This window comes from Fundulus heteroclitus, chromosome 12, assembly GCF_011125445.2.
Source record: "Fundulus heteroclitus isolate FHET01 chromosome 12, MU-UCD_Fhet_4.1, whole genome shotgun sequence".
Lineage (NCBI taxonomy): Eukaryota > Metazoa > Chordata > Actinopteri > Cyprinodontiformes > Fundulidae > Fundulus > Fundulus heteroclitus.
The window spans coordinates 8,014,700-8,041,551 of NC_046372.1; the positions used below are offsets into that span (position 1 = coordinate 8,014,700).

The window sequence follows — 26,852 nt, forward strand, 5'->3', positions numbered from 1 at the left end:
TTCATTTCTTTTGGGGTAATATTGAGTCTGAACTTATTGTGAATTTTCTTTATTCCATGAAGGGAAAAAGTTATACTTAAAGGCCTAAAATAAATACATAGGTCTCCGTTAAAACTTGGTTAAATGTCCATGGATGTCCAGGTTGCACCTTCACCTCATGTGGCAATCAACAAAGTTCTGATATTTTCCACCTTAGACCACTTTTTTTACTAAAATTCGAAGCGAGTGTTGGTTTCCTGGCACAGACCCGCCTTCTGGTCATAGTTCACAAACATTCAGTAGAGTTGGTGTTAACGTTGGTCTGCTTTCTCCAGGTTTGATGTGTTTGTAATCTTTCAAATGTTGACACGCCCAAATGAGTCCAACTTTAAAGGAAGTGGGCCCGAATCTTCCAACAAGGATTCAGAAACCAGGAACCTTTAAGACTCCCGTGAACTGGGAACGGCTGTAATTCCTGCGCTACTGTTCTTAATGAAGCAAGTTTAGCATCAACACAGACTCAGAGGTTGCCGACCACAAAAGAAGCTCTAACTTGTGAATTCACACCTTGAACTTTGGCTGAAATTTGCAGGTGCCCATTTTGGCAAACCAAATGCCCTCCGGAGATGTTTTACAGCCAGATGACAGACAGATTAAGCTATTTGGCCACAAGAATAAGAAGTAAGTTTGGTAGAGGGGAAGCTTTTTAAACCTAAGAACAGAAGCATGGAGGTGGCAGCATCATGCTGTGGGGTTTGTTTTACTACCAGTGGCACTAGTGTGTGGCACAAGGTGAACAGAATAACGACAAAATGACAAAAAATTAATCAACTTCCTCTCAAAATGAACAGCTAAGAGGGTTGAAAATTGGACACAGTTGGGTGTTGCAACAAAACAAAAAAAAAAAAAACATCCCCAACAAACATCACAACCGGTTTTGGATCGGATAAAGCCGGGTCGCAATAAGCTTTCATGTGGCCTTCCTCAACCTCAGTCACCCGTAAAAATGAACTCAAAAGCCTGAAATATATGAGAAGCCTGAAAAAAGTGGCCTCATCTCTTAAATCTAAACCCTGAAAATTATTTTAACAGTATTATATTAACAGTAAAAAAAAATTCAATAAAAACATTTAAAAAAAATCACAGGAAATGAAAGCCATCTCCACAGCAGCTGAATATAAATGGCTGCCTGCTCTGCAGAAAATCTATGAGAGAGAAACATCTCTTTTGTTATATTTATTGGTGTTCTGAATGTTTATGATGACTTGAGAAATCAGCCGTTACGATAATCCTAAATGTCATGAGGAAATGATTTAGACTGAAGACATGCGAAGCCAATCTGAACACAGAAACGCCGCGGCAGACGACGCAAAGCTGAGAGAAACGGGAAGATTGAATTTTAAAGACGGTTCTCTCAGATTTCCTCCAACACCATCATTAGTGTTTTCCTCCTCATCCCCCCCCCTTCCACTTGGCTCCAACATACCAACAGCAGCAGCCCTCTGCAGGGCCTTGGCAGCAGTACTTCACCACTGCTGGCTCGCTTAGAGACTTCTGAATGGAGCTTCAGACTCTAGCGGCGGCGGGGATAATGGGCCCCGTTCAAAACCGCATCTAGAGGCTATCAAGTCAGCCGTCTCCATCTTAACGACATCATCTGTTTTGCTTTTTTATTCTGTGTTTTCCCTATCTTCCTTTTCTCAAAGTGAGCCCATCCAAGACGCTTTAAACCTTTGTTGTTTTTCTTTTCCCACAACAATGTGGTATGTGTTATTTAAAGTGTGCACCTTCTCCATGATCGCTGCTTCTTGCATTGAACTACTTCTCTTCCTCTCTCCCTCTTGGACCCCACAACGTGTGTTTTTTTCCAAAGTGCTCTTCCCCCCCAAAGCTAATGGTCTTTAATGAATGCTTGGAGGAGCCACACGGTGCTCCAGGACCGCTCGACTATGATGCAACGGGAAAATTACTGACTAACCACCATCTCAATGGCAACTAATGGAAATAAGAACACTGCACAGATGTTCAGCTTGGATCTGGAGGCAGACGAGCATTAGCATGATTTCTCTGCGCGTCTCTCTTCCTCACCTAATGTTTCTACTGTCCTCTTCCTCCTCCTCCTCCTCCTCAGCCAGTTGCTGTATTAAGCTGCTGACCCACACCAGGTGATCTTTCAAAGCCTCCTGAGGCATTTCTGGAAAAAAAAACAAAACAACAAAAAAGCATTTAGCTGAAAGTAATTACTATTTTTGATTAATACCTATTTTAGTGTAAAATCGTGATTTTTTTAATACTCAAATTATTTTAAGCACAAGAGGGAGCGCCCCTTTTCTATATTCTAACCATAGAGCGTTGGAACTGTTGGTTTTGTGGCTCCCCTAAATAAAGTCTATGACTAGGAGTTATCAGGGATGAGAATAGAAAGGGAATACCTTTATTGTCCCACAATAGGCAAATTCGGGCGTTTTTTTTTTTTTTTTTTTTAAAGCTAGATTTATAGCAGAAGAGAAAGCATTTCTATGACAATTTATCTCCAGTTACAATACAACCTACAAGCTGTTTATAGCTGCAAAAATGTATAAAGGAAGGGATTAAATAGCAAAGGTTTGGTTTGAAATGGGGACATGAAGTGGCAAAGGAGATATTAATGATGTCAATGTTGTTGTGTTTAACTTGTTTTATTGTTCTGGGTAAAGTTTATCTACACTGCAACTTTCACAAACATACAAGAACATGCAAAATATGAAAAGTGACAAAAACTACAAAAATTAGGAACTAAAAACTAATAAAGTAGCTAAAATATCTGCAGTTAAAGCACATTTGATCAAAATTTTCATCAGCTCGTTTTGTCGTGTTTTGTTATTACAAAGGTAGAAGAAAGATATCGAGATGTTTATGGCAAGGATAGAGTTAGTCAGATATTGTGGAAAAATACTTCCCTTTTAACAAACAAACTTCTTTACTGAAACCCCAAGATGATGACATTTCAGATCAACGAAAACTTTACCAGGTACCTGAGGTTCCAGCTCGGGCCGCGCATTAAAAAAAAAAAACAGCTCTGTGCGCATTTCCCACTCGTTCACAGGATGCCTGAACATCGGTTATTTTTACCTTTCTACAGTACCATTTCTATTCACTCCCTGGTGACATATTAGCCCTCAGCGCACACACACACAGAGTAATAATTAACTGTGATTTCTGGCTGGGCTTCAGTGTGTCCCTAAATGGCTGCATTCATGCAACTGATTCCTGCCTATGGGCCAGTCTGGCCGTACGCTGATAAGCAGCAGTCCTGCGCTCACCTACTCTGCGTCTCCTCAGCCGTACACATTCCCCCACATGGAGCTGGTAATGCTCGGCGCAGTCCGGCCAACATCTGCATGGGCCTCTTTGTGATCATGAACAAGCCCATGAGCCAGCAACGTTAGATATTAAAACCTGTGAATCGGTTATCGAGATCTGATGACACCTCGCATCATTTCAACTTTGACAGAATTTATTTTATTTTTTTTAGCAGTTCCTGTATAGCCGTGTTAATGAGTACGAAGACACAAAACGTGCTCATTCGTTTTTGTTGGGGGAAAAAAAACGGCTTACACGCTGTTAAATAACACCTTATTACGCTAATACCCCCGCTGGAGACTTTAGTGCATTTTTTCCAGGAGTTAAGGCAGACAAACGCGGTGAGAACGTACGAGCACACTGACCTGAAGGCATGGTGAGGAGAGGAAGCAGCAGACTTGGAGGAGACTGTGGGAAGAAGGCTTTCAAAGATGCTGATGTCTGAAAAGGAGAGAAAAGATTCTTCTCTGAGAAGGGGAAGAAAAAAAAAAAAAAGAGACTTTACGTCAATTTCTGCATCCTTGCTCTCCAAATGGCACCCTGAGAAGTAGACTGCGTGATAATGGCGATATTGTTGAAGCATATGTGTAATGTAGCATGTAATAGATGCTTAGCGCTGTGTGACGATGACAACTGAAACAGAGGTCCATACAAACACTTTGGCCTTGCCATCTACTCCTGAGAGCGCACATACATTTTTTATCTAGAAAAGGCACAATATGCATTTGGGTTGCTCATAATCAATAGGATCGCTTTAACTAAATAAACCGCCTCTACTGTTAGTCGACACAAAATCTTTTATGAATAAACGGTGTGCTCAACTGTTTTGTGCCAGACGGCCTTTCAGCGCAGTTCTGCAGCGCTGCTTCCACGCATTTGTGCTTGCTGCAGATAATGCGCCTGTTTTACTCAAATAATTCAGGTTTCCAAAGGCTAAAGGGAGCCAAAGGGCTGAGGTACTTCAAGTCAAACAACAATAAATGGGGGTTTGAATGCTCTGTAAGCTACAGCAGGACAAGTGCCATGCGTGGCCATTCAAAGAGAACACACCCAGGAACTACTGATAAGATGGCTGAAAATACAGGACTGTCTCAGAAAATTTGAATATTGTGATAAAGTTCGTTATTTTCTGTAATGCAATTAGAAAACATGAAATGTCATACATTCTGGATTCATTACAGATCAACTGAAATATCACAAGCCTTTTATTGTTTTAATATCGCTGATTATGGCGTACAGCTGAAGAAAACTCAAAAATCCTATCTCAAAATATTAGAATATTTCCTCAGACCAAGTAAAAAAAAAAAAATTATAACAGCAAGACAAAATCAAACATTTGAAAATGTCCATTAATGCACTCAGTACTTGGTTGGGAATCCTTTTGCACAGATTACTGCATCAATGCGGCGTGGCATGGAGGCAGTCAGCCTGTGGCATTGCTGAGGTGTTATGGATGCCCAGGATGCTTCAATAGCGGCCTTTAGCTCATTTGCATTGTTGGCTCTGGTGTCTTTCAGCTTCTTCTTCACAATACCCCACACATAATCAGCAATATTAAAACAATAAAAGGCTTGCGATATTTCAGTTGATTTGTAATGAATCCAGAATGTATGACATTTCATGTTTTTTAATTGCATTACAGAAAATAAAGAACTTTATCACAACATTCTAATTTTCTGAGACAGTCCTGTACGTTATAAGGTTAGTTTAAAATAAAATAAAGCTGCAGAGTGTTCTTGCTGAAGTTAGATGTACATTCTGTCACAATTTCCTTTTGATGAATTAACGTTTAGACACGTAAATCTGAATAATGGCGTGCAAGCGTGTTCTTGTGCAGACGATCACTTTTAATCTTTAATGTCTAAACGGATCTAATGTAAACCAGGCAAGCTCAAAAAGAATAAATGAACCTGATCATGTTTAGGTTACATGGAAATCTAAATCATACTTATTGTCAATCCTCTTAATTATTATGATTTAAGTAAAAAGTGTGAGAGAAACATTTCTTTTTGATACTGAGGAACTGTGAATGAACCAAGACTTATTTTTGGGGCGACCGTGGTGCAGGAGCTGTTTGTCCTGTAACCAGTGGGTTGCCGGTTTCAATCCCTGCTCTGAACGTCTCAGTTGTTTTGTCGTTGGGCAAGACTTGACAATGTGAACACCTAGGATTTTTTATTTGTAAAAACCCTAATAAAGAGATAATTAAATTTTTTAGTCATTCTAGAGGGGAAGGTTTATACATATCTAAGTCTTTAGCTATATTTATCTTATTTTGAGCAATTATTGTGAAGGTTTCCTGTAAAAGAAAGGAAGGAACAAAAAGCTTTTTTTGGACAAAAAAGGCATTTAGACTAGCCAATTAATAAAAAAAAAAATCTAAATGGAAAACAGTGCTTATTTGGGTTATTGATTACAGTATCTTCCACAAACCACAGCAACGATAATGTTGGTTTCCGCATTGGCACAAAAAGGTTATTTCACAGCCTTTTTTAATCATCTGCAACACCTTAGCTGGGCTCTATTTCAACATCCATACCAGGTGGACTTGCCAAATCAGGGTAGTTATTATTCTATTTTAAATAGATGTTATTTAAAGTGTCAGCCAGTGTCATTTTTATTACATTTACCCAGTTAAATTCAGACCCTTTTTAAAACTTTAAACTTAAGTTGATTAAAAGCCAAAAAAAAAAAATCAAAGTGAGTTTCTTTTTAAATTATGGCATTGAACTGAAAGCAAAACTACTGATGCCATAAAAGTTAAACTTGAATTATGAGGCAGCAATTCAACGCACAAGGTTATCATTTAGATGCTTATCACCACAAAAAGTACAGGGTATTCAGAAATTCAGCCTTTCAGTGCCTGGAAAAGGTAATAAGATGTAAAAAAAATAAAAATAAAAAAAATAAAAGCTCATCTCAATGTTACTTACAAACTCATTCACTCCGAGAAGGTAAAACAAAAAAAAGATAATTACACAAATTTTCAAGCTTTAAAGCCACATTACCAGCCTTGTACTTTTGAATAAAGGTAAAGAGGGATAAACTGGATTCACATAGCAGATAGTATGCCTATCTACTTAGAAAACGTCTACTGCCTGCCTCCTGAAATTCATGTCGCAAGTGCAGGTTTCAGATGCTTTGCTACAGTCATCCAGGATTTTGTAATTGGTCGATAAAACAACAGAAGTGCACTTAGGGCTGCAAGTTTGGACAAAAGTACATAATGGCGCAGCAGAGCAGCACGTTCTCCAATCACTGCAGGCGATTTATCTGGGCAAAGGTGTTACGTGTAAATTAATCATTTGAATTCGCTGTCACTCGAGTAGAGGTGTCAGCTGCGGGGTGTGTGGTGTGAGTAGTGGGGTTCTCGGCTGGAGATGAAGTGATAATGACGGCGAAGATTCATCAACAGTGGATTTTCCTGCCAAGTGGAGGAAATTGTTCTCCGCCTTAGGTGTGCAAAGAAGGCTGGGGTGTAAAATAAAAATAAGCTGGCTTTTAGTTTAAAAGCCATCTTCACTTACTTTCTGAATTTTGTTGAAAATCCTGTCTCTCAAGGTACTAAATATAAAAGATGCTTCACTTTAGTTATGAAAAAAAAGCTAAAGCTGCTGCATCCTCTCAAAAACAGTTAGAGGCTACATGTCGTTAGAGCTGTTGAAAGTAGTTACTGGAAAAATACTAGATGATTCATACAGACACTATGTTATACATACACAGATATGGACAAAGGGATAGCAGAACGGGGAGGCGCGAGGAGCGTTGCATCATACAGCTTGAAGGAGAAGCGCAGCGTGAACATAAAACGCGTCGAGCTAACAACAGCTAGCGCGTTAGCTTATTTACACCGGGAGGTATTCTCCCAGGCGGGAACCGTAATGTCGGTCTCAAACAAACATACAATACTTAGCCCGGCTGGGGAGGAGTACATACGGTGGGGGGAACCCTGATATCACATTTACTAAACATTTACTTTGGCAGAATAATTTACTTTGGCAGAAAGACATAAAACGCGTCGAGCTAACAACAGCTAGCGCGTTAGCTTATTTACACCAGGAGGTTTTCTCCCAGGCAGGAACCGTAATGTCGCTCTCAAACATTGAGGCATTTCAAACAAACATACAATACTTAGCCCGGCTGGGGAGGAGTACATACGGTGGGGGAAACCCTGATATCACAATTACTAAACATTTACTTTGGCAGAAAGATCTAGCTCTATAGATATAGTTGATACAGTGTCCGGCAAAGGTAGAACATCTCCATATTTTATGACAGTGCAGAAAATGCACTATATTTTATTGGGGTTTAGTGTGACAGACAAACATAAAGCAGTGCAATGGGGCGTTTGCCGCCTAACGGCAGTGAAGCATTGTTTGGTAGTGAAGCGTTGTGCCACACTTTAAGGGTTTGTATTTGTAAATATGTAGATGTAGGTTAGCCCACTTTACTCTGATACAGCAGGTAAAATCCAGGGCAACCAATTGCCTTTTGAAGTAGTATGGTCCACTTATGTGTAAGTTTGGCCCAGTATAAATACAGCTGTTCTATAAAGGCCTCTGAAGTTTGTTGGAGAACATTGAGGAACCAAAGCCAAGCAACACAGCAGACAGCTCAGTGTTTGGAGAAGTATAGAGTTATACTAAGGTATGGACATCTCACATAGCACCGTTCCATATCGTTTAGAAAAGCTTCAAACCTACCAAGACATGGATCCACCTAAACCCATGGTCTGGCATGGTCTCTAATCATTAGAGAATCAGCCCAGATCAATCACAGTAACCTGGTAGATGAAAGAGGAACTGACAAAAGGCATGCACGCCACAGTATCTTAGTCTAAGAGTATAAAGAAGAAAGCCTTACATCATCCGGTTTAGCATTTTCTACAGAAAACAAGTGGAACAAGCTGCACTGTTCAGAGGGGACTACACTTTCACATTTTGGCACAGGTGGTGGAAAATCGGCACATCACCTTGATGCATCTTGGAATGTGGTGGTGGCAACATCAGGCTGTGGGGAAGTTTGCAGCCAGGACAGGCCAGCAAGTGAGATTTGATGGAAAGCTCTACGGAACTAAACAATGCAGTCCTGAAAGAAAACCCCTGAGCCTCCAAAAGACTTAAAATGAGGGCAGAGGTTCACTTTGAAGCAGAAAAATAATATTAAACTAAACAAATAATAATAATAGAAATACGTTTTACTGTCTTTCAGTGGGGAGATTCAGATGTATCAGCAGCAAAGTGACAGGAAAGTGGAACCATGCATACGCATAACAATAGTAAAAAAACAGACTGAAAAGTAAGCTCATATTTAAAACAGAAGAAACAAAAATACTCCACAGTAATCAAAACTATCATACAGTCCAACTGAAACAGATAATATAAAAAAATTACCATATGTGCACTATGTAATAGATCTACTTAAATTATCAAAGTATATTCTCTAAGTAACATTTTGTGGCGATACATGAAAAGTGATGTTCTCCATGTAATCTGACTGAGTCTTTGCTATTTTGCAGAGAGGAATGAGCAACATCTCAGTCTGTGTCTGTGCAAAGCTGGCAGAAACATACCCCAAAACTCTAGCTGAGAAAATTGCAGTGAAAGGAGATTAAACATTGTATTGGAAAGGCCGGGTAATGGCCTGAATGCAAATGTGTGGCACACTTTTTCGATTTGAGCCTGTTAAAAGATTACATCTAGAATAATTTTCCTTCCATTTCATTGTGTTTGCTGGTCACCTGAAATACAGAAGTTTGTGTTTGTGACCTGAAAAAACTTGGAACTACAAGGGATATGAATACTTCTGAATGGCGCTCCCACCAAATTTAGATATTTCTATTTAAAATGCATGTACACAGAGAGCAAAGTGGGACCAAAGTCAAATTCCTTGATTGTGAGCAGAAACTCTTTGTACCTTTTCACATTTCAATTTTCTTAAATCTCCTTATTTGTCACTGTAAAAAATATGGGGAACACCAACACCTTATGAATAAAAAACTATGAGACCCTTTTAAAGGGGGAGTAACCACCAGCTGTACCTGAGGCTGCAGATGTGACAGCTCCCTCAAGAAGCACTTGGTGAAGGTTTGGAAAACATGTTTAACACACTCGTTTCTTTCAGCCTGCTTCAGAACAGTCCTGGGGAAGAAGAGAAAACAAAAAAAAATCCACACACATATTATTCAGAGATAAACGTAACACAGTTGAATCATTTATTTTATTTTTTATTCAAATTAAATCCATGGAACTTACCTGAAGATGTCGTTTGCAACCAGGAATATTGAACAGTGCTGAGCACAGGCTTTAGGCTAAAACACATTAAAAACACAAATCCACATATGTTAAAACATACTTATACAAATTCAGAAGGTTCATAAAATATGAAAAATAATAGTATTTTTTTAACAGGAGTGTTCAGCCACCGGGTGGCACTGTTGGACTATCAAAAAAAAAATACATTTAAAATAACAGCTTCTCTATTCTCACTTTCTCCTCATTAAACACTCGGTTTCCCACTCTGTCAGGCCTCCCTAACACACCCACACGCTCATCTCGTTTCCTCATCTCCTCCTAATCCACACTAATCATGTGTTTCAGATTTAACACATTCTAAAACGCCCCAGCGCAAACATTTAACAGCTGCACTGCGCATTTCGCCGAGTCCCTAATTATCCGGCCCTCGGTACGCATCTCGTGTAGGGCCATGTGGTTCACATGTCGTATACCTCACAGGCTTTACCCCGGCGGAGCAATACAGTAAGAAGAGAAGCATGCGTATGGCTCGGTTGTTGTTTTTTTTTTTTTTTTTTCTGCTTGATTTACTGGCAGCCAGAGAAAAAGCTATTTGTGTCAATGGTTTAGGATGTCTTAAGAGTTAGGACTTAATTTGATGCATGTAAGATATATAAGACTGTATGACCTTAACTCGTACAGCGTACCTGTCAGATTTATTAAAGAAATACATAAATGGTTCCACCAAGTGTTCATATAGTGTAATTACATCCTCAAAATACTCCAAGTTTTTGATTTCTAAGAAGACCTACTAATTATTCACCCTGGCACAAGGCTGTATATCCTCGTGTGAAGTATCGTGGGCTCCAATGGCTGCTTTTTAAGCATCGTCCTCCATACCTTACGACTAACACTTCAAGGAGAGTCAATTACAGCACACAACAAACATCCTGTTTTTTTTTCTTCTTTTTTTTTTTAGCAGTCTGGGCCAGGAAGTGAGTGTTTATTGTTATTGGGCCCTCTCCGTGGATCAGAAGGGGGTAGGAAAAGCCAAAATGAGGAATGCGAGCACATTTTTATGTTTCCTATTTTCGTAGTTTAAACAAGTGAGGGAAAGGCGGGCACCAAAGGAGACAGAGACAGCCCGGTCTGCTCTGATTTCCTCACTTTTTATTTTTGTTTTTGTGCAGAAGAATCCCACACAGTCCTACAAGATACTAGGGGCCCCATGAAGCTTTCCAGAGACCCAGAATGAATTTAGCTGTGACTCTAATCAACATCATCACTCATAATGAAAAGGAACAACTCTCCCTTCAGCGGTCAAAAGCCTCTTTGTTACTAGTAATTTCTTAACATTTAGAGATGCAGAATCAAAAACTTAATCTGGATATCTCCGATATACTTGGGAATATTCACAACATATTGCAATAGATCAAATAGTCATTGGGACTATGTGGTATTTATAAAATTACGAGATAAAAATGTATTTTGTATATCAGTAATTGGATAAATAGCACAAAACAATTTCATAGCAAAACATATGTAATGGTATTTATGATATTGGCAGTCAGTGGCAATGAAAGGCTACTTTAGATGCACCAAGAAACAGGTTGGTGATAGGATCTGGATTGTTTTCAGCTTGATCCGCCTTACCCGTGACCAGATGGTTAAAAATTCAAAAATCTAATGTTTTTCAGAGAATATGCCATACCTGCTGTGTTGTACAAAAAAAAAAAAAAAATAAGTATTTGCCCCCTTACAGATTTCTTCTGTTGTGATTTTTGCTGATTTATTTGATCGTGTTTAGTTATATTTGTGTCTGAGAAATTAGAAATGTGTTTAGCTAACTAAAACCCTTGAACATGAGAGGGAAAAAAATGGGCAAATTCTTTTTCGCTGCCCTGTATACAGTCACTGGTTCTCTTTTTGTTCTCTACTTGCTTAGGATGTTTATAAAACTAAAGCTCCGACGTAACAGTTGCTCCAAACTCAAAACGACAGATTCAAGCAGATTTATCCGACAGGTTTCATTTCTGTATACGTAATGGTACTAACCCAAATGAATATGTACTGGTGTATTTTAATCTCTCCTAATTTGTGAGAACTACCCGTAAACACAAAAAGTGTGCAGTTCCCCCTGAGATATACACAGCTTAAGTGGACCATCACTGTTGGACAAAAAGAGCAGCAGAGCTTGATTAGTTCAACAGGCAGGTAAGTTCTTCTTTCCCACTTAAAGTTGACTGACATTTGTAACTGCCAAAACACGCAATCAGCAACGTGGCTAAACAAGATGCCAGCGATAACCTTTGTGTGAATAATGGATATGTACAGAAGTTTGGCAAAAACAATATGCAGAAAGTGTGCTTTATTTAGATTTTGCATCAGTACACCTATGTTAGTGTAGCAATGTGACAAATGCAATTACTTCACAGTATTCTTGTTATCAATAACTAAAAAGTTAATCTGAAAAACAACTTGCATCTGTGGTGTAAAGCCAGCCTCTCTTTGGGTAACAAACTGTAAATCAGTGATGGCTATCCTAAGATAAAATATATATATATAAAAAAAAGCACCAGGCTATATGTAGTGAGCCGTACTGAACTGTTTAAGCGATAGTGAGTATGATATCACACGGCCAAATGATGTGAGATGTGGTCCAGAGCTCGCCAAATTATGTGAGATTCAAGCAAAACAAAAGCCAAATAGATCTGACAGGCAAAGCACTCAATAATGATGACCCACCAAAAAAAATTAAATAAATGAAACACAATGGAACATTCCTAAGATCCCCACTTATTAAATCTACACTGCTTTGGTTTCAGTTTACAAAGTGCTTCAAAGAGGAGCTGAACGCGCATGGATGTGTGCAATGATTTCTCATGTGAGACTCTTTAATTTGAGGCAGATGAGTCACGCTGTGTACAAAGAATAATAATTTAACAAGAGTAATATTTCAGCAGCTTATCGAAGGAGTCAGAGGTTACATCATCAGACAGCAGAGAACGCTAGTTTACAGTTTAAGGTGTATGGTATAATGATGTGACATATTCCTAGTCTCTACCTGATCACATGTAGAATGTTATGTATCAGCCCACGTTGTTTTAAGATTTTTGGATTTTATACTTTTTGCCGTTACTATACTTACGTCTAAAAGATTTGATTGTAGCCATACAATGAATGACAAATAAACTTCTAATTCTAAACTGAATATAACATTTACATCACATATCTTTGCATAAAATGATGCTTCAGAAAACATATCTAACTCGAGCAGCAAAACATCTAAAATAGGGATGGTCAATTCCAGTCCTCGAGGTCTGGTGTCCTGCCACTTTTATGCGCGTCTGTGCGTCAACACACCTGAGTCAAATAATCATCTCATTAGCATAATTATGAAGAACTTGATTGCATACTGAGGAGGTAATTCAGCCATTTGATTGAGGTGTGTTGGAAATTCCAGGACATCGGACCTCGAGGACGGGAATTGAAGACCCCCGATCTACAACATCATGATTTATCCAAAGATTTTAAATGTTACAGTTTCAAAACCACTAAATGTTTCCATCCCACGGTTTAAAGTCCGTTTCATGAGATGACACAGTAAGCAGAGTTTCCTCCGGCTGTACGGAGAACAGAACACAGCACTGCCTGCCCGCCACCTGTTGCTTGATCACAGCGCTGATCACCTGCAGTATTTTCCTTTGGTTACAAGAGGGATAAACTCAGCCTCTTTACAAATATTTCTGGTTGTGAAAGACACGGGACAGTCATGGCGCCACCTATTACTATTATCAGGGTTTCGCTCTTAAAAACAGTTGGTGACCCGAAAACAGAATTTCTTTTCAGCTACTGGCTAATCTAGCAGCTGGTGGTCGGCGCACAGATTTAGTTAACCAGCTAATGTTAGCTTGTTCTGTCTGTGCTACTTTATAAAAAACAGAACGACTACAATGTATATTTAAACAAAATCTACTCCTAAATAAGATGGTCGTATGCTAGATTTCTGCCCAAGCCTACTTTTTAAAATAAAATAACAGATATTACAAATCACAATATTATAACCAATCATTTTCGCTGTATTTAGAATAATCGTTGCTTTTCTATTTTAGATAAAAACTAAATCAATAACGTTACACATTTTGTGTTAAAAAAATGTCTGTAAAACATTTAACTATCTTTGAAAAAATACTGTATTCAATCTAGTCAGTATAATATTGCTTAACACCTTTTTATTAATAATTTTGGAATGGAAAACACAAAAGGTTTGTTAAAACTATGTTGTTTTGTTACAATCAAAACACTTTTGATTGTAACAAAATTCTGTTTTTAAAAAAAAAAAAAGCTTCATTTTGAATTCTGCCTTAAAAAGACCATATGATAATCTGTACTAATTGGTCAAAAGCGGAGGCATACAAAAAAAGAGCGTCAACCACTGCTTGTGTCACACTCCACTATCCACGTGTCAGGAAATGTGCTAAATGTGGCTGTGGAAAAAGTGTGAATCTGTTACAAAAGCACTGAAAAAGAGCAGAAGTTCAGAGTCCACTGCAGAAAGCAACCTTCTCTAGGTAAGACATCGTAATTTGCAGACTGTTTACATTTAGAAAAAGTTACATATATATGTTGAAGAAAAAAACTAAACTCCAAAGCCCTCTGTAATATATTGGAAAAAATAAAGCCAGATTTGTAATCTGCCAGGACTGTGATTTTACATGGTTTTCTCATACAGAAAGAAAGAAAAGAGAACCCACCAACAACGAGTTTGTTACTTGTTCCTCGATCTTATTTGGTGTCGATCCTGCAGCAGTAGCAGACTCCAGCAGACGGAGCACAGCCTCCTCCAGGCTGGGCAGGCTGTGATACCACAGAGAAACGACAGCCAGCTCCTCCAGTGGCAGGACACGTCTGGAAATTTGTTTTTTAAGAATTAGCACTAACAAATTACCATCATGTTTTAAAATCTATAAAATGTCACAATTAGCATACAGGTGGCAAAAAGCTATCCAGGAAATATAGATCATGCAACAAACTAAGAATAAACAAAGGCACCAGGAATTTTCTGATTGCATATTTATCTAGTAGATATAAAAACAGAAACTGACCAATTTTATGATTTCAGAAAAATATGAAGCCATATTTTTTTTTCATTTCAAATCAACAAACAAATCTGATAATTTTATCAGTTTCTGAACAATTAAGTGTAACTAAAACAAAGCTTGATTTGACATTATGGGGATGATTCCTTTGTTCCAGATATTTTAATGTCTTGAAAAATAAAGATTTAAATTAATAGACATATTTCAGATTTATAGGCTGGTTTAAAATGGGCGACAGCCATATTTAAACAGGAATATTTACCATTATTTATCTAAAATGCAAACATATTATTTACTACAAAAATTAAACAAAAATACCTTTTGAAGTTTCAGTAAAATATAACAAAATATCAAATTTCTGGCAAGGAATACATTAGGACACGCTCAAATTTACTCCTACTTACAATGGCTAAAATTACAGAGAGCCAATGGGTTTTTAACTGCATTACTCTGTATTATGAAGGTTTTTCCATGTTTAAACAAGGTGAGACCCAAGTAGCTGCCTGAGGCCTTCAAGAGATGATTGTAGCAGCTTATGAATGTGGTAAGGGGTTGGAAAAAGTCTCAAAAGAATTTGAAATCAGCTATTGCACTGCGTGGAGAATACAGCCCTAGTGGATGACATTCTGAAACCTGACAGAAGACCGCAAGATGCTCCTAATAATCCTCGCTACTGTTGATATGACCCGCATCTATTTCAGAATGAGACTTCACAAGTTTGGCTTTCTCTGTAGGTGTGTGCAGAGGAACCCTTTGCTGTCCAAGAAAAGCATGGTCAGACGGAAGAGCACGTAGGCAAAGAGCGGAGCTTCTGGAATAACTCTCTTTGGACAGGAGTCTAAAACTGAAGTATATGGACATCAGAACAGAGGACATGTTTGGAGGTTTCATGGTTCAGGGATGCTCCACTGCAGCAGAACCAGGCCAGGTCATCATCAAAGCATCCACCATAAAGTATACAGTTTATTTGAGGAAACTTAAGAAAAAACAAGAGACCAGCTGTGAAAAAAACTAAAGCCAAAGCAGAAGTGGGCCTTCAACATGACAGACACCAAAAGCTTAGTAGAAAATTTACCAGGGAGAGTCTGAGGATTAATAAAATGCCCAGAGCCCAGATCTTGATCCTTTTGAGACATTTTTAGGTGACTTGACACCGACTGTGCATGCACGAAACCTCTCAAACATCTTATACAGGACTGTCTCAGAAAATTAGAATATTGTGATAAAGTTCTTTATTTTCTGTAATGCAATTAAAAAACATGAAATGTCATACATTCTGGATTCATTACAAATCAACTGAAATATCGCAAGCCTTTTACTGTTTTAATATCGCTGATTATGGCGTACAGCTGAAGAAAACTCAAAAATCCTATCTCAAAATATTAGAATATTTCCTCAGACCAAGTAAAAAAAAATTATAACAGCAAAACAAAAATCAAACATTTGAAAATGTTCATTAATGCACTCAGTACTTGGTTGGGAATCCTTTTGCACAGATTACTGCATCAATGCGGCGTGGCATGGAGGCAATCAGCCTGTGGCATTGCTGAGGTGTTATGGATGCCCAGGATGCTTCAATAGCGGCCTTTAGCTCATTTGCATTGTTGGGTCTGGTGTCTTTCAGCTTCTTCTTCACAATACCCCACAAATTCTCTATGGGGTTCAGGTCAGGGGAATTGGCAGGCCAATCAAGGACAGTAATGCCATGGTCAGTACACCAGTTACTGGTGGTTTTGGCACTGTGGGCAGGTGCCAGATCTTGGTTGTGCTGCGTTTCCTGCCACATTTCCCCCTTCCAACACACTTTTTGTGAATGTGCTTTGAAACTGCACTCTGTGAACAGCCTGCTCTTTGAGAAATTTCTTTGTGTCTTACCATCCTGATGGAGGGTGTCAATGATGGTCTTCTGGACAGCAGTCAGATCAGCAGTCTTCCCCATACTTGTGATTTAGTTTACTGAACCAAGCTGAGTGTTTTTCAAGGCTCAGGAAACCCTTGCAGGTGTTTCGAGTTAATTAGACGATTCAAGTGATTAGTTGAATAGCCTACTAGTATACTTTTTCACGATATTCTAATTTTCTGAGACAGTCCTGTAGCTCAAAGTGAGAAGTGGGTCAAACTTTCTACAGACTGACGTCAGAGACTGGCAGATGACTAGAAGAAGAATTTTACTGCCTTTATTTCAACCAGAAGAGGTAAGACCAGCTAATAGACATTGGAGTGTTCAAATATTTTCCTCATAAACACAATGTGTTAAGCACAATTAATTATTTTCCAGTGATTAAATAATTTGACATTTTTGTTTTTCTGACATTTATTGCATTTCAGACAATCTGGCAGCTTTTCCAGTAATTAAGATTTTACATCATTGTTAGAACTGCAACACTGCAATTATTCTTGATAGCACAATATAACACTCCACTGATATATTTAGCATATATTACTAAAACACGGAAGCACGCCTTAAAAATACTTTAAGTGTTTTCAGTACCTTGAGTAGGCAGAGTGTAGGGCATCGAGGAAGTTTTCACTCAGACCATCTCTGAAGCAAGTCACTGGCTGTTGCAGCAAAGCGCCAATAAGAGGCGATGCTTCAGGACATGTGATGAGAGGCACACAAGCCTCTGATGCAGCCCGAATACTGCCACATGAACACCTATGTGGAGTAGTTGGAAAATGAAATAAATAACTTGTAATACTGCAGAGAGCAAACAATAACAGGTGATGATTAGAGTTAACGTTTACTGAGATTTGTGTAGAAATGCATAACTTGGTTTTTCATTCAGAAAACAAATTCTTAAGAAGACACTCTCTAATCTTTGCTGTTGAGATGTCCTTTAAGTCATATTTTTATTGCACAAATCTATAGTGTTTATTTGCTGTTTATTGCAAGTATTGATAGAGAAGAGATCCTAACTTAAGATTCAGATAGTAAGAATGACACATACATGCTAAAAACACTTTTAAGTCTCAAAAGGGATCTTTTAAAGAATGCCAGTTGTGTATTTCTGAACTGAATTAATATAATTTTAATAAATGTATCAAGTATTATAACAATTCACAAAACGTATAACAAATTGTGGGAGCTTTTGACAAAAGCTTACAATTGCGGGAATATGATGCACTGCTGCTGAGTGAACCAATTTTAACAGATATGTGAAGGTAATCTTTTTCTAAACATAAAACTATCAGGATTTAGAAAATGTCTTGCAATTTCACAATCAGTCAAGAGAATTTCACAATCATTTAAGAGTCAGAAAAAAATGTATGCTTAAGTAGAGTTTGTTTAAATGTGAATTTTATTTACCCCTGAGTTCTGCTGCACTGATTGTTTCCGATGTTTTCCTGCATTATTGTCACCATCTGAAATGTTTAAAAAAAAAAAATGAAGTCAAAGGAAATAAAAATGCAACGCAAGCATATTTTTAAACAGAAGAAGTAACACAAAATACCTTTTTGAGCACTTTTAGGTGGTATTCTTTGCTTGGCACACCTAAATGCTTCATCAGTGCAAGGGCAGCACCATCCTCTTCCTCTGTAGCCAGCTGACACAGGACTTTCTGTGGCAGAGCAGATGAAACCATTTGCAGCAGAGGTTTGGAACTTTGTGAACGTAGTAAAAGCAATTAACCAAAACCCAAAGTTTCATTGCAGCAAAGTATAAGTGTATGTGACTTACACATGTTACTGGAAAATCAGATGACTCACATCATTTGAAACACATGAGTGGAGAAAAGGTATTCCTGTAAGTGAGCATGTATGTATGGACAGCATATGAGGAGCTGCAGAAATTAGCATTCTTTGTAACAGAAAGCCCTTGGTGTTTTACAAGAATATTTTAGGGGGGGCCTCATGATAGTCTTGATACAAAAGACTAATAAATCTACCCCATACTCATCTGTGAACAATGTTGATTTTAATGAAAGAAAGCAATCTGCTCAGTTCATGTTAAGAAGGTATGGAAGTGGCCAATGGCAACCTAATTTATACAGTAATCTAAAGAACAAATGCTGCAAAGCAATGACGTTGAAACAAAACAGCACAATCGGACCATAAGGCACACCGGATTACAAGGCGCATTAAATACTCCCAAGTGTGAGTAGTACAGTAGTGTAGTTGGACTACACTGCCCTGTTTCTAACAAAATAAACGTAACTTTTATATTGAATTAACTTACTAGGTTTATTGTTGCTAACGCATACTCCGGGCGGAGTTAATGAATGCAGTTCTAGTTTTGACATTACAGTCAGGCAGTCTTGCAGACAGCTCAGGGGTGCTATCAGGTAGTGACACAGTGTATCGTACTGCTCTGAATAGCCATTGAGCGGAGCGGCTTAATTGCTAACCAAAGTCGTAATTACACATTTTAACAGATTTTTTTTGAGCGCATTGTACCAAATAAAATCGTTAAGTAAGCACAACGGTAATCATAAGTAAGGCGTACCGGATTATGAGGCGCAACATAATTTTTTTTTTTTAGAAAATTTAAGGATTTTAAGTGCACCAAGCACTTCCTGCTGTTCTTCTTTCAAAGATGAAATCTTGGCTTCTGACAAAACAGACGTGATAGCAGCAGCGACACATGCGTCCGCTGCCATGTTTATTTTGGTTCAGCTATGGGCTCGGCAACGTGACTGACCAACTCAGGCTGGGTTGCTTCTCGATCGATTGAGGCGGGAGTGGGACACAATGAATTCCTGTGTGTTTGTGAACACACAAATACCGTGAGAATTCAACTTGCAGGCAAGGTTATATCACCTTCATCTTTTAGTTTAGATCTTCTAAAAAGATCCGTTTGTTGACCTTAGTCTTTTAAAACAGTGGTTGCCAAAGAATGGGCCAAGACCCCCTGTGGGTCATGCAACCCAAAGTGGTCTTGAGATTATCTGCCGACATCAAACTTAAATGAAAGATAATTGGTAATGCATATATTTTTCCAAAATTAGATTAAGTACTAATTAGGGCTGTCAATTTTAATGCATTGTTAATGCGTTAACTTTGTTAGACCATAATGCCTACAGTTTTTTTTGTCAGTGTTAATCGCACGTCAAAACACACACCGTTCCCTAATGTGTTTTTCCCTACAGCTCTAGTGACTGTTTTTTTTTTTTTACCCTCTGCGCTTTCCGTAGTCCCAAGAATGCTTGAGACGGTAGCAAAAGTCCTGCTTGCACTACAGACAGAGTATAAGCAGCTGAAATATCCCTCCCGCCCGAATGCAGGACGCTTAATAATAAGCTAACACTTTTTGCTCTCCAGGGGATTCTTTGCAATATGCATATGGCGATGACAATAAATTTGCGATATATTGCCCAGCCCTACCAGTGGGATGTGCCCAGAAAACCCTCAAAAGGGAGTCCCTTACTGGTTAAACACGATTTACATAAATACGAAACATGTATGTTGTGAAACAACAACATTTTGCGACAAGCTGACTTGATTAAAAGACAACACAATTAGTATAACTAGTGATATAATGAACATTGCAAAGGAATGTGGAGTTTCCTTTTCAGACTTTAATTCAGATGTTCACAAAAGCAAAAAAGCAATAAATCAAAGACACTTTCAAGCCTTTTGAAACGACCCTTTCAATATAACCACAGAAAGTTGACTAATGCAAGCTGCCGAACACCGAATACCCAAAATCTGACATCTTGAGTAAGCACCAAAACAGACACACGGATCACTAAAGCAGAAAAAAAAATATTAACTGCTTTGAAACGTCAGGGTAAAAGTAAGATAAAAAAGAAAACATGTTGTGAGATGTTCAATGTGCATAAAAAGAGAGATTTAAGGAAACTTAAAGAGGTGCTGCAGAGCTGTTGGTGCAGCCCTGTGGTTTCTTTGGCCTTGCTCTGCAGCACGCTAAGATGCTTACCCTCCACATAGTCTCACAAAAACCACCCCAATCACTACCATCTGAGAGCCCTCAAACCCGGCACATTTAGTACATACAAAACCAATCACACTCAACCCACAGTTGGTAAAAAGGCACAGTGGGGACAGGGGATGGGAAGTAAAGAAGGATTGGTTAGGGTATCAGACACTGAAAAGCCCTGTGATGGCTGCATTTTGAATGGGGGGAAAAAAGTGTGTGGTCACCAGAGGAATGGGACAAGGAACAGAAAGATAGATGGGTGGCAAATACTTTAGGTCAAAAGACATCTTTCTCACACAGAAAAAAGCAACTTGAATCGGTTTTGGGGAAAAGTTACTGCCATAGAAATGATCCCTCCATAAATCTAAAATTAAAACAGAGGATGTAAGAAAAAAAACAACAACGCATGAGGCAAAGGCTTGGGTTGTGTTTGATGGGTGTCTGTTAACAATTACTACACCATGATTGAAAAACCAATGACAGACTTAAGTATAGCCTCAGATGGTCAAAACAGCAGAGACAAAAAAAGGGAAGATTAAATCTGCGGGAAGAGCACAAATAAAGAATTTGGATTTCTAAAAGCACTGATTTAGAACCAACGCGACCTCAAACTTGGTGCAATAAATCTAAATGCCCATCCAGTATTTGTACAGCACCCACTAACAATGGAGGGGCTATATAGAGTTAGCCCACATATCCCCCAAAAAAATAAATGTTAAGTGCTAGTTATGTTCAGAAAAAAATAATCCAGCCCGGTTGTATATTTCTTTTTATGCACAGTTAACACACATTTCCTTTCAAAAGTGTTCATACTCCAGAAACGTTTTCATGTTTTGTCTGTTACGACCACAGACTTCAATGGATTCTGGGTGATATTTCAACACAAAGTGAGCACAACTGAAGTTGAAGGCAGTTTTTTATTTTTTTTTTTTACTTTTTTTTAAACTTTTTTTTATATCAATGTTAGTAAAATTAAGGAACAAGCCAATTTATATTTAATTAATAGCATTAGCAAGGACATATACCTTTACCGACTTGGATGAATGTTTTCGAACGTTGGCAAGTGACGTATACTTTTACATCCAGGTTACCTGACCACATGACCTTCTTATGGTATCTTCTGAGCTCAGCAAAAGTTATTGAGGATGCAATTTTAGCTATTATATAATTCTTGTTAAAAAAATAAATAAAAAATTTGAGACATTTAAAAGAATATTATGACCTTGCATAAATGTAAAGTATGTGACCTGTTGTGTAGGGTTAGGGTACTACTTACCTAATATAAGGAAATTGTAATTGTAACTCCCCGACCCGGAGAAGGCACTCTACCCTTTTCCAGGTCAAGACCATGGCCTCAGATTTGAAGGCATTGATCAATGGCGTTTAGTGTTTGCTACTGCTTTGAACATTAGCCAATGTTAATGGCCACTGTGAAAGTGCCACTGTCTTGGCAATGCCAGCTCTAGGCATGACTGAGTCAGCACCTTGACCCAGCAGCTTGAGCTGATAACATTCAGGTCCACTGTGCTCCACTAAACCTAGCTCAACCTCCTGTGAAGAGGGGGTAAAAAAAAATCCTCCACCTCAAAAGACCGATCCGTGGTGGAACCGCCAGTGTCGCCTTGGTCACGCCATGTTTCAACATGTCACTTTCCCTCATCCTGACCACAGCCCCGTTTTAACCCACACCGATCATTCCCACAAGTAGCCGTAGCCGCGACGATCTCTTGGCTCTGCCCACCTTGATGCCATTTTTTAGAATTTGTCTGGGATGGAGTTATGCTCTTACATTCAGGTGAGTCTACATTTGCGTGAGTCTGCATTCGTGAGAGTTTTCTACCATTGCATTCCTCTCCTCGATGATCAGGGTTTGTGTAACACAAATTTTCACATAAATTGTGACCAGGTGTGAGGCGATTACTTTAATTGTTTAATTGAACATTTACATACCATGGTGACACTCATGTAATGCTGCATGGTGCATCCGGCACTGCTGGACGACATTGCAAATGGGAGAATTAGGAGGGAGCACAGTTTTTCAGGGATCAAAGATTTCCTGGTTTATGATGATGACTGGCTAATACGTCGCTTCCAAACCATTTCCCAAACTGCAGAGCGCCTGGGAGGCACATTTTTTTTTACCGCTCATGCCATCGGCTTTCTAAAATGCCAGTGGTGGAGTTTGATGCGTCTGTGGTGTTAACGCTGATTTGAATACCTTAAAACTACAACAACTCTATGGACACCCTCTCTGTAGCATTTATAACCTTATGCTCATCGATTCAACACTCATAACTGCATGGACTACCTTCTCATTCCCTTAGATAACCCTCTACTCACCAGTCAGATTTTTTGTTGTTGTTGGGTTTCCCTATCGCAAATATTGTAAACCACCATTCACTACCCATTCACTGTTGCGTTGTCCATATTTTTTCCTCTGGACCTACAAATTTGATTTCAATAAACATTTTGGTTTTCTCATGGATAACGGTAAAAAACAAAACTAAGTGAATTCATACACAAGGGAAATAAACATCTTGTATCAAACTGAAAACTGTATCAAATTGATGCTTTTGTTGTTTTTTTGCATTTCTGAATTTTGTTATTAATTATACCTTTCTATATTTAATTATAACAATAATTATATAATATATAGGCTATATTATTATTATATATTATATACCTCATATTTCTGGAAGAAGTATATAACTGGTAATTATTCAATATATATTTGAGACTAAGTATTTTGTCCAGGTTTTCTATTCACACACAAGCCGTACAGCTCGTGGCTGTACCTAATTCTGTGGTGCTATTATTGGGCAGCAGTCACCACCTAGCCCTAAAGCGCTACACGTTGGTGGTGTGGCGGATGGGGGGAGTACCCTCATCCCTCCTGGCCTCCTCTTTCCTCAATCCGCATACAGAGCTTCCTCCAAGATGAGAGGAATTTTAACCAGATGTTGAAATTTCATCCGACATTTACGACAGCAATAAGATTCACATTGTAACAAATTATTTTAATGTGGACAACAAACCTCTGATTTACACATTTCTGGAACATTTTTCCACAGTTTCTTTGCTCATTTCTCAATGGTTGCCATTAACCGCAAATTAATGATCCGCTGGCTCATTCAAATGTACCTTAACATTCATGAGGCACTTTGCATTGACCATTTACGGTTGAATCTGGGTGTGTAGAGGGCAGAACATGACCCGGAACCTTGCAACCTACAACAAGACGAACATGAAGACAGAGGGAAATCACTCAGCTACTTGGAACCCTAAAGTTAATTTTATCACAATTAAAAATAATAAAATAAAAATGGAAGGCAATTCCTCTTTATATTAAAACAGTACAAACTTAAAGAGAATAAATCAGCTATAAATACATAAAGTGGCTACATTTTTCTCAGGGCATATTTGTGGCTCACAGCGTTTGCATTGTTAAAGATGGTATAGGTCACAGATTAAGCTCTCGTTTAGGTGATTGTCAGGCCATCTAAAATTAAGCCTCCGTGTCCTTTTTCCCTTACTCTCATCTCCACAAAGATCCTGTCATGTTACTGCATTACTGTGAGGTCTTTTTACTTGTGCAGGATGTTGAGACACAGGCCAACTGAGTAATGACTATCAGCCGGGAGCTTTGTGGCTATACCCCAGAATTCATCAAACCCAATGTGAAAGCTCAGATGTGGAGCAGAGAGAGACAGGCAGCTGAGGCAAAGGCTCACAACAGAAAAGACAGATACTGTACACACTATATGTATCAACTGAGAGAAACGAGGCTGCCTAGATATCCCAGCTAAAGAAAGATACTTCATTAAATTCTCAAAATGATCTGAAGGCACATGAACAAAGCATTTGGGTGCCACATAGCAGCAGACAATCAGTTTATTACAAAGGAAGTAAGAATGCAATGTTGGGGAGCGTGATCAGACAAGGATAACAAAAAACAGGCTTTGCTTCACATTCCAAGACAGCCAGCCCAGTGGAGACACGGAGACAAGTAGGACACATATATGACCTAAAACCATTCCTCTGCTCTGCCAGACAGACAAGCTAAGATGTGGTTAAAAGGTTTTGCTGTGCTTCTCGTCATTCGCATCATTGGTGGTAAATGGAAGACAAAAGAAGGAAAATGCAGAGAACCTGCGTGGGAGCTTATTCCACAAAGTGTTATAGAATCTGCTAAAATCTCGTACTACTTTATAAGATCATAAAACTACCCCCCAAAAAATGTGGCCCACATTTGTACTCAGCCACATCTATTCTAATACTCCTGAATAAAATTTAGTGCTAGGGCTGGACAATAATTCAATAATATATATTGATCGATAGACTTATATTGATGATAAAAAAAGGGTCAATAAAAGTTCAATAGCATAAGTTTTCCTCTCTTTTACATTCTACCCATGTAGGTTAATACTAAAAGAACCAAGCTCCGCTCCCTTCAAAGAGTTCAGAGAACCTGCGTTGAAAAAAGGATTGCGTTTGAATTCAGTGTTTGTGTGTTCTGTATCTAAAAATAGGTCGCTGAGCAACACCATAAAATGGCCAGGGCTGCACTTAAAATATATGTTTTGAATTTGTTGATAATTATCGATATCGATCAACATGATTTCTGTCTTTATTGACATGCTTTTTTTCCTCCATCATCCAGCCCTATTTACTGCAACCAATTACTCAAGTCATGACCAACCAAGTAAACTGACCAGCAAGCCAAGCAGAGCATTAACCAGAGAAGCAATCAGAAGGTCCACAGCAACTCTGGAGGAGCTGCAGAGATGTTCACATCATGTATCCCCCAAATCAAAACCAAGACCAAATTTTCCAATGACTAAAATAAATAAAATACATATCCAAAGAATACCACGTCATCCGTCTATAACACTGTAAGTCTTGTATCGCTATCCGCTCCTTCACTACATAGCACACTATATAGACTCAAGATGGGAAATGGTTTAATACTAAAAGGAAACCATGTTCTAAATCTACATTTAAACACATTGTTTACAAGGCTACATGGTGAACAGGTTTCAATGTACGCTGTAGATTAAAACATATGTGTAGTGAGTGAATGTTGAACGTTTGAATGACCAGACCAGGAAGTACTTTTATTCTGATAATTAGAAAGTGTCTCAGCTAGATTAACTGCCAGAAAATAAGCATGAAACAACGTGCATTTTTATGAATTGTAAATGTTTTTATTGTAAATAAAAAAATAAAAAGCATTGCATCATTTATCTTCCACTTCATAATTGTGGACTACTTTGTGTTGATCAATCGCAGTCCAGTAAAATGCTTTCAAGTTTGTGGTTTTGACTTGACAAAACAAGAAAAAGTTGAAGAGTATGAACACTTTTGCAAGGTACTCTATATTCCACTCAGGTTATCACAACATAATTGCACCCTCTCTAAAATCTGAAGCTCTTTAAAAAAAGATGGAAACGTATTCTTGAATACTTCAAAATTTCACAAATAAAAAACCAGTAATGTGAATCTGAATGACGTGTATGTATAAATTGGCTGTTTCTTATATGAAGCTGTAATTTATGTACATGCCTCCGTTTTTGATTTTGTTTTGTTTTCTGTATCTGTGCTGTATAAGTTTTGCCCTGTTAATGTTATTTTCTTTTTTGTTTTTGTATAAACGTTCAAAAATGCCTAATAAACATAATTCATAAAAAAATAAAAAATCTGAAGCTCTTCTAAATATTCTCCTTGCCCTACCTTGAACACTCGTGTACATTCGGCTAGCTTATCCTATACAAAACACGTGTCCACACATAGAACTGCAAGGACACAGATGCAGACAACACAGCACTCGCATGCACTCGGCTTCCCCTCCAACAGGTCAAAGACCATCTGGCAAAATTCAAGGTTTACTTTCTAGGCACTGTTTTAATTAGCGAGATGTTTTATTAGATGGGAAATTAATCAAAAGAATACAAACACACAGTTAATCTGGCAAAAATGTGAAGGTTTCACATTGTTTATCATGAGCCATCTGTGTGAACCCTCTCAGAGTTGAAAATGGCAGAAGCTTTTCTTCCCTCTCGTCTCTTTCCCTCCCCTCTGCGCTCGCGTACAGAACACACAGAGAGCTTTGCTGACTAACAGTAATATAAAGGCGGATTCTTCGATGATGACAAGAGGCCGTGAAACAGTCACTTTTAATTTGACTTTAAAATGTGAAACATAGTTGGAGGCTATGCAGACTAAGACCAAGAGAGACACAATCTACTTCATTCATTATATGCGATTGGATGGGAAAGAGAGAGGGATGGAAAGCACACCCCTATTAAAATAAATGAGACAGAA

The 26,852-nt window shown here is 38.4% G+C and overlaps 1 protein-coding gene across 2 annotated transcripts in view; it reads right to left on the reverse strand.

Annotated features, from left to right (window-relative positions):
- fancc (FA complementation group C) overlaps nucleotides 1-26,852 on the reverse strand; it is a 47,953-nt gene that overhangs the window by 8,728 nt on the left and 12,373 nt on the right. For both annotated transcript variants that reach the window (XM_021320258.2, XM_036143875.1), the window contains exons 5-12: nucleotides 18,106-18,213; nucleotides 17,961-18,016; nucleotides 17,145-17,309; nucleotides 14,309-14,462; nucleotides 9,576-9,631; nucleotides 9,362-9,461; nucleotides 3,687-3,762; nucleotides 2,068-2,173 (exon numbers count right to left, since the gene is read on the reverse strand). In XM_021320258.2, coding sequence (XP_021175933.2) covers nucleotides 2,068-2,173; nucleotides 3,687-3,762; nucleotides 9,362-9,461; nucleotides 9,576-9,631; nucleotides 14,309-14,462; nucleotides 17,145-17,309; nucleotides 17,961-18,016; nucleotides 18,106-18,213 — 821 coding nt within the window. The remainder of the gene's footprint in view (nucleotides 1-2,067; nucleotides 2,174-3,686; nucleotides 3,763-9,361; nucleotides 9,462-9,575; nucleotides 9,632-14,308; nucleotides 14,463-17,144; nucleotides 17,310-17,960; nucleotides 18,017-18,105; nucleotides 18,214-26,852) is intronic.